Source organism: Mustela putorius, unplaced genomic scaffold (genome assembly GCF_011764305.1).
Source record: "Mustela putorius furo isolate JIRA1106 unplaced genomic scaffold, ASM1176430v1.1 tig00003845_pilon_pilon_pilon, whole genome shotgun sequence".
NCBI lineage: Eukaryota > Metazoa > Chordata > Mammalia > Carnivora > Mustelidae > Mustela > Mustela putorius.
Window position 1 is genome coordinate 19,569,493 of NW_025421998.1, and position 12,769 is coordinate 19,582,261.

Sequence of the window (12,769 nt, forward strand, 5' to 3'; positions counted from 1 at the left end):
CAACCACTTAACAGACAGAACCACTGAGGAAATTGATTTTTTTTTAATGATTTTATTTATTTACTTGACAGCTGAGATCACAAGTAGGCAGAGAGGCAGGCACAGAGAGAGGGGGATGCAGGCTTCCTGCTGAGCAGAGAGCCCGATAAAGGGCTCGATCCCAGGACCCTGGGATCATGACCTGAGCTGAAGGCCGAGGCTTTAACCCACTGAGCCACCCAGGTGCCCCTCCTTTTTTTTTGTTTTTTTCCAAGTGAAGCATGGTGATCTTTTTCTTACTGGCCGACTAAGAAGCTGGTCTGCCACAGTGTCTGGATGCAGCAGAACACACGAGACTCCCGGTAAGAGACAAAGGACTTCATCATCATCCGTGGCTAGGCAAGCTGCTTGCCAGTGGTGGTTCCCTTTGCCGCATTCCTGGAGGGCCATGAGAAGAGGGCTGGGTGAACCTTGCAATGGGTTGTATTACAGAAGAGGAACCCTGAGCCCTAGGGAATCTGAATCTTTTATACTGGGCAATGAGCCAGCCTGACTTTGCCTTAGACAGAGACGTTGCCTTTATGACGAACAATAAACAAACCTATACTTTGCTCTAGAGGGAGGCCCTGTCTCTATCTTCCCAGGCTGTTTGCTATACAAAGAGTCTTGACAGGACAACTGGGAATAAAGGCAGTTAGGTGTCTCTGCTCATGAGATGTGCAGAAACACTACTCTCCTGAAGAAATACCTCCCAACAACAACCAAACGTTCTAGCACCATTTACTGACTAGAACATACTTTTTCAACTGAGATATCATGCCATTTCTTCTTATTTCAGTTTTCAAAAAAAATGCATTTATATACTTCTAGGCTTTCTATTTTGCTTCATTGGTTGGTCTATCTTAATTATTATAGTTTTTTAAAAAGATTACTTATTTATTTGAGAGAGAGAAGAGAGAGAGCACAAGCAGTGGGGAGGAGCAGAAGGAGAGGGAGAAGCAGACTTCCTGCTGAGCAGGGAACCCAATGCAAAGCTCAAGCCCATGACCCTGGGATCATGACCTGAGCCAAAGGCAGAGGCTTAACTAAGTGAGCCACCCAGACACCCCTCAATTATTTTAGTTTTATAATAAATCAATATCTGATTGAGCAAGTTTTTCCACCTCGTTCTTTTTTAGGAGCATCATGGCTATTTGTCACATCTTGACATCGTTTTATATATATATATATATATATATATATATATATATATATACACACACACACACACACACACACACACACATTCCATGCCCAATGTGGGGCTTGAACTCACCAGGATGAGATCAAGAGTCTCATTCATGTTCTACTGACTGATCCAGTGAGGGGCTTTGTGTATTCACAAAAATTTAGAATCAGCTAGTTAAGCTCCTCAGAAAGCTCTGATGAAATTTTGGTGGGCATAGAATCTGATTTTAATCCTATTGAATTTTCCTATTAGTACATATAGCATATTTCTACATTTTTAAAGATCTTTCAAGGATTTAAATGAAGTTTTCTAATTTTCTCCATAAAGTTTCCATACGTATTTTGCCAGCTGTATTCCTGGGTATTATGATTTTTGTTGCTATTATTGAAGACATGTTTTGAACTTACATTTAAAAAGAATAGTTTCTTAGTCACTTGCTGCTATGCTAGAGAAATGCAACTTCAATACATTGATCTTAAATCTAACTATCTTGTTAATTTCTTATCAATTCTAATAATTTTTTAAAAAGACTTTATTTATTTGACAGAAGGAGACAAAGCAAGGGAAGGAACACAAGCAGGGGGAGTAGGAGAGAGATAACAGACTTCCCATGGAGGAGGGAGCCTGCCTCAGGGCTCGATCCCAGGACCCTGAGATCATGACCTGAGCCAAAGGCAGAGGCTTACCCACTGAGCGACCCAGATGCCCCGATTCCAGTGATTTTTACCTGTCGTTTTGGTTTGTTTTTTATAAGGGCAATTATACATTGCTTTTGGCCTTTGGCTAAGAATCAAGTGTAGTATCTGTTCTTATTGGTTTAATATGAGAGCAATTATGATCATAAAATGGTGACAAATTTTCCTCTTCAAATTCTTATACCTTTTTATATCTTTTTCTTGTTTTTCTGTGTTGGCTTTATTAATACGATTATGATAGATATCCTGGTGGTGGGATTATTTGTCTCGTCCTTTATTTTGAAGGGACTACTTTTAACATGTCACAATTATATGTACAAGTACATTGTTTGGTAGAAATGGTTTCTTAGGAAAATTGTCTTTATCCCTAGTTTTGTAAAAATTCCTGCTATTGTGGGTGATTTTAAGTTGTATCAAATGATTTTTTTTTTGCATTTTTCAGGCAATCATATGGTTTTTATCTTTTAGCCTCTTAGTGACTTGCCTAAAAATATTCCATTATGATGTTTGTATTAGGGCAAAGATTGGCCTAGAGTTTTCCTTTATCAAACTGCCCTCAAGGTGAGTTGTGGGAGCATTGTTTCTTTCTGCTCTCTGGATAATTATGTACTAGCTTTAAATCATCAGTTCAGGGGTGCCTGGGTGGCTCAGTGGGTTAAAGCCTCTGACTTCAGCTCGGGTCATGATCCCAGGGTCCTGGGATCGAGCCCCGAATAGGGCTTTCTCCTCAGCGGGGAACCTGCTTCCTCTCTCTCTCTGCCTGCCTCTCTGCCTACTTGTGATCTCTGTCTATCAAATAAGTAAATAAATAAATAAGAAATCTTAATAAATAAATAAATAATCAGTTCACTGAAAATCTGATAGTTTTCTTTGTAGGTGACTAACATTTAAAAAAAATTGAGTTATAACACGTAAGGTACACAGAGTTTAATAGAAGTGACATTAAAACAAGATATGCTATGTAGCAGTTTTATCATTTTCCAGGTATCTACTAATAATTTGCAAAAAATACGTTAAAATCTCTCTTTATGATAACAGATTTGTCTATTTCTCCTTGTAATTCTTTCATTTCTGCTATACACATTTTGAAGCTATCTTATTAAATGCACACAAGTTTAGAATTCTACTATTTTGTTGGTGAGTTGAGACTCTCACCATTGTGTAGGGATTGTTTTGATTGTTGAAAATATTTTTCATTCTTTATTTTTTGGTTTGCTATTAAGATAGCTTTCTTTTGGTTCGTATTTGTCTACTGTATATTTTTATATTCTTTTATTTTCATTTTTTCTGCATCATGTTTTATATCTTTTTAAATTTTATTTTTATTTTTTTAAAAGGTTTTTAATTTAATTTAATTTTATTTGACAGGCAGAGATCACAAGTAGGCAGAGAGACAGGCAGAGAGAGAGGAAGGGAATCAGGCTCCTCACTGAGCAGAGAGCCCAATGTGGGGCTTGATCCCAGGACCCTGGGATTGTGATCTGAGCCGAAGGCAGAGGCTTTAACCCACTGAGCCACCCAGGCACCCCTATATCTCTCTTTTAAAGAAAGAGTTATTTATTCATTTGAGAGAGAGAGAGAGAGAGAGAGCACATGCCCTCATGGGGGGAGGGGCAGAGGGTGAGGGAGAGAGAGCGAACCCCCAAGCTGACCCCTGCTGAGTGCACGGACTGACTCGGGGCTTCATCCTAGGACCCTGAGATCCTGACCTGAGCTGAAATCAAGAGTCAGACTGCTTAACCAACTGAGCCAGCCAGGAGCCCCTGTATGAATAAGCTGCATACTGATGGGTTTTTAAAACTCCAATGTCAACAATTTGTTTTAACTGACAAGCTTAACCTACATTTATTTATTTTGTTGTCTGATTTGGTTTTATTTCTTCTATCTTACATCGTGTCTTTTTTTTTTTTTTTTTTAAGATTTACTTATTTATTTATTTGACAGACAGAGATCACAAGTAGGCAGAGAGGCAGGCAGAGAGAGAGAGGAGGAAGCAGGCTCCCCACTGAGCAAGGAGCCTGATGTGGGGCTGTATCCCAGGACCCTGAGATCATGACCTGAGCCCAAGGCAGAGCCTTAACCCACTGTGCCACCTAGGGGTGCCCCTTACATTGTGCTTTTTATTTTTTCTCCTTTTCCTACACTTTTCTTTTGTAGCTTTGGGGCATTTTATTACAAAAAGCTGCCACTCATATGCATAAACCAACAAGAACTTAGAATTCATCACACATTTACTTCATTTCTTAGCTTCACCTTCTAATAAATCTTTAGCTTTATGGATTTTGGCTGCCATATAAGGAGATCCTCCCTTGTCTGGGTGATTTAAAAGCATACTTCATTGATGAGCAACTCTTATTCCCTTTCTTGGCAGGAGGACTTTTGCCTAGTAATAACACTGCTTCTTGTTTTGTCATTTTGGGTTCAAACCACGCCCCCCCCCCCCCAACATGATAGCCACCGCGGAAGGCAGATTTTGGGAGACTGAAACACCTGTTTTATTTGGGGCTCAATCTGGTTCGTGACTGGCAAAACACAATGGCTACAAATCCTGCAGCAGCAGTGGTCAGGCCAGTGGCTACCACTCTATTGGCCTGGGCTGGGACTTGGTCCCCGGCAGCCACCAAATGTGAGCTTCATAGGCTCCAAAGGATGGATGGAGGAATTGCGCCAAGTCCATGCCTTTGCTCAATAGCTGTGTGACCTTGGGTAAATTATTTAAACCTTCTGTGCCACAGTCTCTTCATCTGTGAGCTGAGGATAACAACAGTATCTAACTTATAAGGTTGGTATGAGGGCTAAACGAATTGTTACGTATACCTGGCCCTTTATAAATAACCAATTTGGGGCACCTGGGTGGCTCATTGGTTTAAGCCTCTGCCTTGAGTTCAGGTCCTGATCTCAGGGTCCTGGGATCGAGCCCTGCATCGGGCTCTCTGCACAGCGGGGAACCTGCTTCCCCCTCTCTCTCTGCCTGCCTCTCTGCCTACTTGTGATCTCTGTCTGTCAAATAAATAAAATCTTAAAAAAAAAATAACCAATTGCTAGTTATGACTTATTAATCTGTATCTTAACTCTCTTTCCAATTAACATAAATGCCTTAAACTCTCTCAACTGACATGGTATGGTTATCCAGTATTTTAGTTGTCATTTTTAAAAATTCTGTAAATTAGATGTTTTATTATTATTTTGTACAATGCTACCTACCTACCTACCTACATACCAAATTCTTTGCTCTCTACTCTTTTTTTGCATCTTGACCCTTACTTCTAGGTTCGTTTTTAGAAATTCCTTCGGTGTAGCTTTATTGCTGGTAATCCTCTTAGCTTTGTTCATCTCAAGATGACTGTATTTTGTTTTTGGTCTTCCACAACTTTTGCTGAAACACAATTTTAGATAGAGTTATTTTACTTTGGCACTTTGTGTATATATGCTAATGTCTCTGGATTTTTTTTTAAGATTTTAAAAATTTATTTGACAGATAGAGAGATCACAAGTAGGCAGAGAGGCAGGCGGCAGGGGTGGGGGGCGGAGCAGGCTCCCTGCTGAGCAGAGAGCCGGATGCTGGACTTGATCCCAGAACCCTGAGATCATGACCTGGGTCAAAGGCAGAGGCTTTAACCACTGAGCCACCCAGGCACCCCGTGTCTCTGGAATTTATGATCAGTTTAGAAATGATTCCTTTGTAGGTGGTATGACATTTCTCTTTGGTTACTTTCATGGTCCTTTCTCTTTCTTCCGTCTACACTTTACTGTCATGTTTGAATTTACTTTTTATTTATCTTGGGTGATGACTATTGTGCTTCCTATGTGTGGATTTATACCTTTTATCATTAATGGAAACATTTCAGCCAATTTCTACTCAAATATTGTCTTTCCCTTTTTCTGGTTCTCCTACTAGAATTAGACATATATATTTTCTGATTAGACATATATATCTTCTCTGTTGCTGAACCACTTTTCATATTCTAGTCTTGGCTTTCTGTATTACATTCTGGGTGATTTCTTTAGATCTGTCTTCTAGTTGACAAGTTCTCTCTTTTGTTACACCTAGTTTATATTTAAATGATACACCATATTTTAAATTTCAATGATGATTTTTTTCAATTCTAAGAAATTTTTTGTTTCTTTTCAAGTCTAACTGATTATATCTATTGGCTTCTTTATATTTTTCAAGTAGATACCATCTTTATTTCTTTTACATATAAGACATGATTATTTTATATACTGGGTCTGGTAATTGCAATATCTAAAATCTATGAGGCAGTAAGTCTGTCATTCATGATTTCTGCTGATTCTCTCTTGTGGCTTATTCATATGTGTAGTAACTTACAAATTATGAACACATACTTTGTTGAGCTGAATTGGTGAGACCTATGTTACAAAGATGCTTTCCTTCCAAAATGGTGTATATTTGTTTTTTTTCCAAAATGGTGTATATTTGAATTTGCCAGCTACCAGGGCTCTGGCAATTTCTTTAATTTCTTGTTTTTTAAGAGTGTAAGAGTGTAAGATTGCATTCCAGATTGGGGGGGTGCATATCCATGGATTAAACATTTCCAAGAGTAACTATTCTTTTTCTTTCTACCCCGCTTCCCACAGCAAATCCATCTAGAGCTAATGAGAAGACTTAATTTTTGACAAGACTTCTTTTGTTTGCTAGCATGAACATCGTTCCCGTGCTGCACTGGTCTGGAGGTGGCAGCCTTTCTCAAGTGCTCTGCTTTCAGGCGGGACTCTCAAGTTCAGCTCATCCACTTTCAGTGGCCCAAGGCTCAGCCTCCCACCTCCCACTCTGATGTATGCATTTGCCTTCCGGCAGTCCCAGTTTCTGCACTGGCTTACACTTCACGCTCAGTTTTCAGTTTACTCTTCTTTTTTAAATGCCTTTGGGATTTCTCTTACTTTCTTGCAACCTAAGCTGTGTATTAAAAATAAGCTCATTGTCGTTTTTCCAAGTCCTGGGAGTATTATGTAAAGAAGGCTTTTCAGAGCATCTAGTGTATACTGCTAGATGCAGAAGCCAAGAGTAATCTTTAAAATCATAAAGTAGCTTGCATCGCTTTCCACAGCTTTGCCTCACCCTTAACAACAGCACCAGCCATCCTGGCCTACCTCATTCATGGTTCAGCTCCAGTCACCGGCCACTGTCGCCGGATTGTGTCTCAAGCCTAGTGACCTTATTCCTACTTCAGAGCCTCTGACTTGTGGCTCCCCTGTGTGGCATGGGACCTCCCCCCTTTCTTCCGATCTCACCTTATTTTTATTTTTTGGAAGACTGTGTTTATTTGTTTGTTTATTTATTTATTTAGGGAGCTGGGGGAGGGGCAAAAGAAGAGGGAGAAAATCCCAAGAGGACTCCACACCCAGCGCAGAGCCTGACACGGGGCTCAACCCCATGACCCTGAGATTGTGACCTGAGCTGAAATCAAGAGTCAGCCACCCAACCGACAGGGCCACCCAGGTGCCACCCCCCATCTCACTTTAAATGCCATGTTTTCACAGCTGCCTTCCTTGATCAGCTTCTCCCTGTCTCCCTCACATCATCATGTTCTCATTCTCTCGAGGGCACCTATTCTTGGCTGACATTTCCCTGCCAATGGTCTCTTTTCCTACTAGAACCTAAGACCTCTAAGAGCAGGGATCTTGCTTGTCTGGTTTACCATCATCTTCTCAGGATTTAGAACAGTTCCTGGCACACACGTTTATTGAATGATGAGAACTGAGTATTAGCTATTTATTCTTTTTAGATGGGACCTGGGCTTCCTAGTGCTCCACAGTCCCTGTTACTCCCTGCCCTGTCTTGTTTTGCTGTGTTAGTTCCCATATCTACCTGGCTGCTCTAGGCATCTGATTTTTCAATCCCTGCTGATGTCACTCTAATTATCCTCAGTATTTATAGATTTTATTTATTTGACAGTGAGAGACACAGCGAGAGAGGGAACACAAGCAGGGGGAGTGGGAGAGGGAGAGGCGGAGGCAGGCTTCCCGCTGAGCAGACAGCCTGATGTAGGACTCGATCCCAGGACCCTGGTACCATGATCCGAGCCGAAGGCAGACGCCTAACGACTGAGCTACCCAGGCATCCCTATCCTCAGTATTTTGAAAGCAGAAACCATGTTTTGTGTTTCTTTTCTTCTAGGTCTTGAATGTCGTGAATGTCGAAGAGGGTAAGGAATTCACATTCATTGAATATCTCTGACCAGTGAGGCATAAAAATGCTCTAACTTAATGTATATCCTCACAACACGGTGGGGCCAGGTATTATTACTTGCATCCATTTTATAGATAAGGACACTGAGGCTGAGAGGTGTTCAGAATCCTATAGTGAGTGACAGAGGGGGCACCGGAGCCCACCTAGACAGCACACACTCAACATGAATAGCTGGGAAAGGCTTGCTCATGGCCGAGGAGCAGATGGCTGTTTTCAGTTTGCCGAGTGGACACTGAGCAATTAATTGAGCATTTCAGGTCAAGTTTTACTTAAGCAATCTGGCTGGTTACTTGCTGATTTCATTCTGCTGAGTATATGAACATTCAGTTTTAGGTATGTCTATGCCAGCTAGAAGAGGTTTGGGGGTTTTTAAAAAGATTTTTATTTATTTGACAGAGAGAGAAACATCGAGAGAGGGAACACAAGCAGGGCAAGTGGGAGAGGGAGAAGCAGGCTTCCTGCCAAGCAGGGAGCCTGATGCGGGTCTTGATCTCAGGACACTGGGATCATGACTGGAGCAGAAGGCAGATGCTTAATAACTGAGCCACCCAGGCCGCCCCAGGTCTGGGGATGTTAATCATGCCTTCTAAATGAGGGTCCTGCCTATCTAATAAATGTCTGCTATTGGTGAACATTATGGAATCTGACAGAAAGGAGATTTTTTTCTTTCTTTTTAATTTTTTTTCTTGCTATTAGAGAGAGAGAGAGAGCGCACGTGCACGCATGTGTGCACATGCAAGTGTGTGGGGAAGAGTCAGAGGGAGAGGATCTCAAGCAACTTCCACACTCAGTGTGGAGCCCGACGCAGGGCTGGATCTCTCCACCCTGAGATCACAACCTGAGCTGAAATCAAGAGTTGGACACTTCACCGACAGAACCACCCAGGGGCCCCGCACAAAGGAGTTTTTCTGAATTATAGCTGATTTGGTCAAATCATGGTGTTGTCACTGGCTCACCAGACGAAGACACTGAATGCGGTGAATGTATGTGCCACATCACCAAGCCCTCGTTTAAATAACAAAATCTTATTTTTATTTTTATTTTTTACAGAAATTCAGATATTCCAACAAATTTCTTTACATTTCCTGGACCTTAAAAAAATTACACACAACTTTTTGGACGCAATACAACGGAACAGAATGAGAAAGGGAGTCACATTTTTTTTTTTAAAAAGATAAAAACATACTTCTTAACACTTAGTGATTTACAGGTGTATTACCTATGTACAAATGGTACATCATCGATGACCCTCCTCAGAGCACTGTGGTATGCTAAATTACACTTAGGTCTTACAGAAAAAAATTTTACAAAACATTTGCATGTGGATAGGAAGCACTTCTTCGTTTTCGTAAACATCACTATCCATGATGGAGGGCTCCCAGTGGAATCTGTAATTTACACGGATTAGAGAAAACTGACACTTTCTAATATTCTGGTAGATAGAGAGGTACCTCCCTTTAAATAAAATATGAATTCTTGAAAAGTTGTGTGTAATTAAGTTTCGTAAGGAGGGTGTTTGGAATGCAGGGGGAGAGCTAATATTTACTGTAACAGGTAACTCCCAGAATGGCTAATCCTTTAGAGATAGTAAGTATTTCCTTAATCTGGTTCTTTGGAAAACCCACATCTTTGTGATTTGGGGTTCACTCATTTGAGAATACCTGTAATATATTCTTAGCCATTTAAAACACAATCTCATTTAGGGTGAAAAGATAGCTCGTACCAGAAACATTTGGCAAAAATGGGAGTGTTGTCTGTAGAGAGACAGGGAACAAGAAATCAGCTCCTATCTGTATCACTTCCTGTCTTATCCTCCCTCTGACGTTACAGGGATGTATGCTAATTCGATCTTAATTTTGAGTTTAAAAATGAAGGCATTCTACGTGTCCATGTTTTACTCGGGTATGGAGCATGGTGTGGCTCACACTGATTACCCCTCTGGCATGTACATTTTAGTTTGTGCCCATTCTCAAGAAGTTGGCTACTACAGTATTACGTATTTTTCTGCATATTGGCCAGATATGTGATGAGGGTTATGGTGGGGGAAGCCTGGGAGCAAAAGACTGTTGAAGACAACTGACCAGTTGGAACTACTTCCAAATATCAACCAACTCAAAGAAATCTGAGTATTCTTGAAACCAACATTAGTAAACAAACAGGCAACTTACTCCTACCAAGTTTCTTGACCTGTATAAGTATATATTCATTTATTTCTAAGGCTATTAAATTATTATTTATTTTGTTAGTACCACTTACTATCATTTAGAAATAGGCTTAATGGAACAATTTTTTTTTTTTTAAACAAAAATGAGACCTGTTAGTAAGGAAAAGAAAGGCTATGGATTTCTGATGACAAGTACAGCAAAGAAATAGAGGGGGAAAAAAAGGAGAGCTTTTAGATGCCTACTTATAAAGTATATTAAATTCTTATGCATTTACTAGGGAGAATTAGAAAAAAAGTGTTTATTTGATAGCAGCCTATATATTACATGTGAGCATCCAAGGTGAAAATGAGCTTTCTATATTTTTCAGAGTTCCCTGATGCTGTTTCCTGAAAGATAGGGATAGCTAGGTTGCTCAGGGACCTATGATGTAAAGATGTACTTCCTGTAATATACAGCTTGATGGAGTTCTAGTATATGTCAGAAATCACTTTCTCAGTAATAACTTGTACAGACAGATTAAACTGAACACAGACTCTGTAAAAAGTTTGAAGTGTTACATCTCTGAACTGAGTGGTTTTACTAATTACACAGTGAAATAAACGCACGGCAGAGATGGGGAACCAAAGATCACGGCTCCTGAGAAAATACGCTGAGGCATTTTCCTAAGCTGCCTTCCTCTGTAAATGACGCTTGATCAGCCTCTTGGCTATTGAGATAGGAATAATTTAGGATTGACTGCCTTTTTTAAAAAGAAGGTTGAAAGATTAAAGCTTTTTGTTTTTAGTTTGATTAAAAAAGGACAGTTTACAAACCTCAGTACATATATATTTTACATGTTAATTCTAGCACATTTATATTCCTTTCTCTTAAAATATTTCCTGAATGTGACTTCTCATGAATGTGATCTGATCTTATTCGACGATATCTTCCCATGAGCTGGTGTTTAATCCATTATCACATCTCCTTCCAGAAAATCACTGCCATCTCTGCCGGTCCAGATTTGGAAGGTGCTTTGACAAGTAGACGGTTCACTCTTGTCCAGATCTGTCTCTGTACTCTGATTTCTCTCAAGTCCTCCTTCTTGATGTTGATGTACAAAAGCTCTTATTCGATTTGTTTAGCTGTTATTTGATTTGTTTTGTGCTCATTCTAGAGAATATTGGCTTAGCAGAACTGCAGAAAGGGGGGACAGGGGAGAAGGAGAAAGAGAAAGAGAGAAAGAAAGAAAGAAAAAAAATGCATCATTTTCTGTCAGCAAGATTTTTGTGCGTAGCTGTCACAGAAAAACCACACCAGCACATGGTTCGAATGCACTTTAGATTTATTTTAAAGAAGCCTGAAAGTTTGAGGCACCTGTTCCATAACCAAATGGCACACAGTCTTCTGGCAAGGAGAACCCCCATCACCCAGAAATGTGTGTTCCCCAAATCTGGGTGAAGATTACAGGCTGCTTTGAAGGAGCAAGGAAGAATGTGAAATGATCCCAAGCATCAACAATTTTTCTGCCTGGCACAGAAAATGTCTCACTTGAGCGGTTTCCTTTTCTTTCCAGGTGTTATTTATTATGCAATCAACATTGTAACAGCTGCAAAGGAGACACCGCTTTTTTCCCATATATCTTTCCGTTCCGTATCCAAATGTGCCCTTTATCTTATACAGTTGGAATCACAGTATAGCTGACATTTTTAACATCTTAAAAACAATTTTCTGCATTTCCACTCTGTATCATCACCTTCAATTTCCTTCTCTTTTTATTAATGATTTTTTTTTATTTTGAAGTAATTTCTACACCCAACATGGGGCTCGAACTCACAACCTCGAGATCAAGAGTTGCATGCTCTATCAACTGAGCCAGTGAGATGCCCCACCAACGTCAGTCTCTAAGAGCTGCAGAATATTCCATTCCAATATCATTCCTTTCATTCCACGCTCAGTATCCCATTCTCAACTGTTTGACCACTGGCAGATGGTAGGTAGGTCCGCCCCCCCTTTTTTTTTGTTATCAAGAAAAGTATCTTGGCATAGAAAGCTGTTTGTTCTTTCAACTTCTTTCTTTAGAACAAATTCTCAGGGGATAACCTGCTTTTCCTTTTGTCCAGCCCACTATTAGAGACTATTCCCTATATTGAAAGGACGACTACAAATAGTACGATTGATTTCTTTCTCTGGACGATCTCCATATATTTCGGCACTGCTAACCAGGGCTTAAGGGTCCCTTGTATGTTGTGAAGATGGGTAAATGCATCTAGCTGGCCAAATTTGGGCTGAAAGAAATAGCCTGCTGGGCTGTTTCCATCACAGAGTACTTAGAAACAAATATGATAATAAAACAACCGGTCCATTATTCAGTTATAGTCCTTGTTCCACATCACAAGATAAGATTATGGTTTCTGAATGACGGCTAGAGAAACCTTTGGAAGATTCTGTCCTTTCGAGCACTTATCCCCTTGTTGTTTTCCGGTACACTTTAAAACACTGTAAGATATCTTAT

General features: G+C 40.2%; 1 protein-coding gene and 2 pseudogenes across 2 annotated transcripts in view; 1 reads left to right on the plus strand and 2 right to left on the minus strand.

Moving 5' to 3' along the window:
- The first annotated feature begins 1,972 nt into the window (after nt 1–1,972).
- On the plus strand, nt 1,973–2,091 carry LOC123387139 (annotated as a pseudogene).
- A 1,946-nt stretch (nt 2,092–4,037) lies between these two features.
- LOC101688694 lies at nt 4,038–7,004 on the minus strand (annotated as a pseudogene).
- Nucleotides 7,005–9,116: 2,112 nt separating this feature from the next.
- The window catches only part of LHFPL3 (LHFPL tetraspan subfamily member 3), a 572,439-nt gene continuing 568,786 nt past the window's right edge, over nt 9,117–12,769 (minus strand). For both annotated transcript variants that reach the window (XM_004739574.3, XM_004739573.3), the window contains one exon: nt 9,117–11,451. Coding sequence is in view for 1 of the 2 variants with exons in the window: in XM_004739573.3 (XP_004739630.1) it covers nt 11,423–11,451 (29 nt within the window). In the remaining variant the exon portion in view is untranslated. The remainder of the gene's footprint in view (nt 11,452–12,769) is intronic.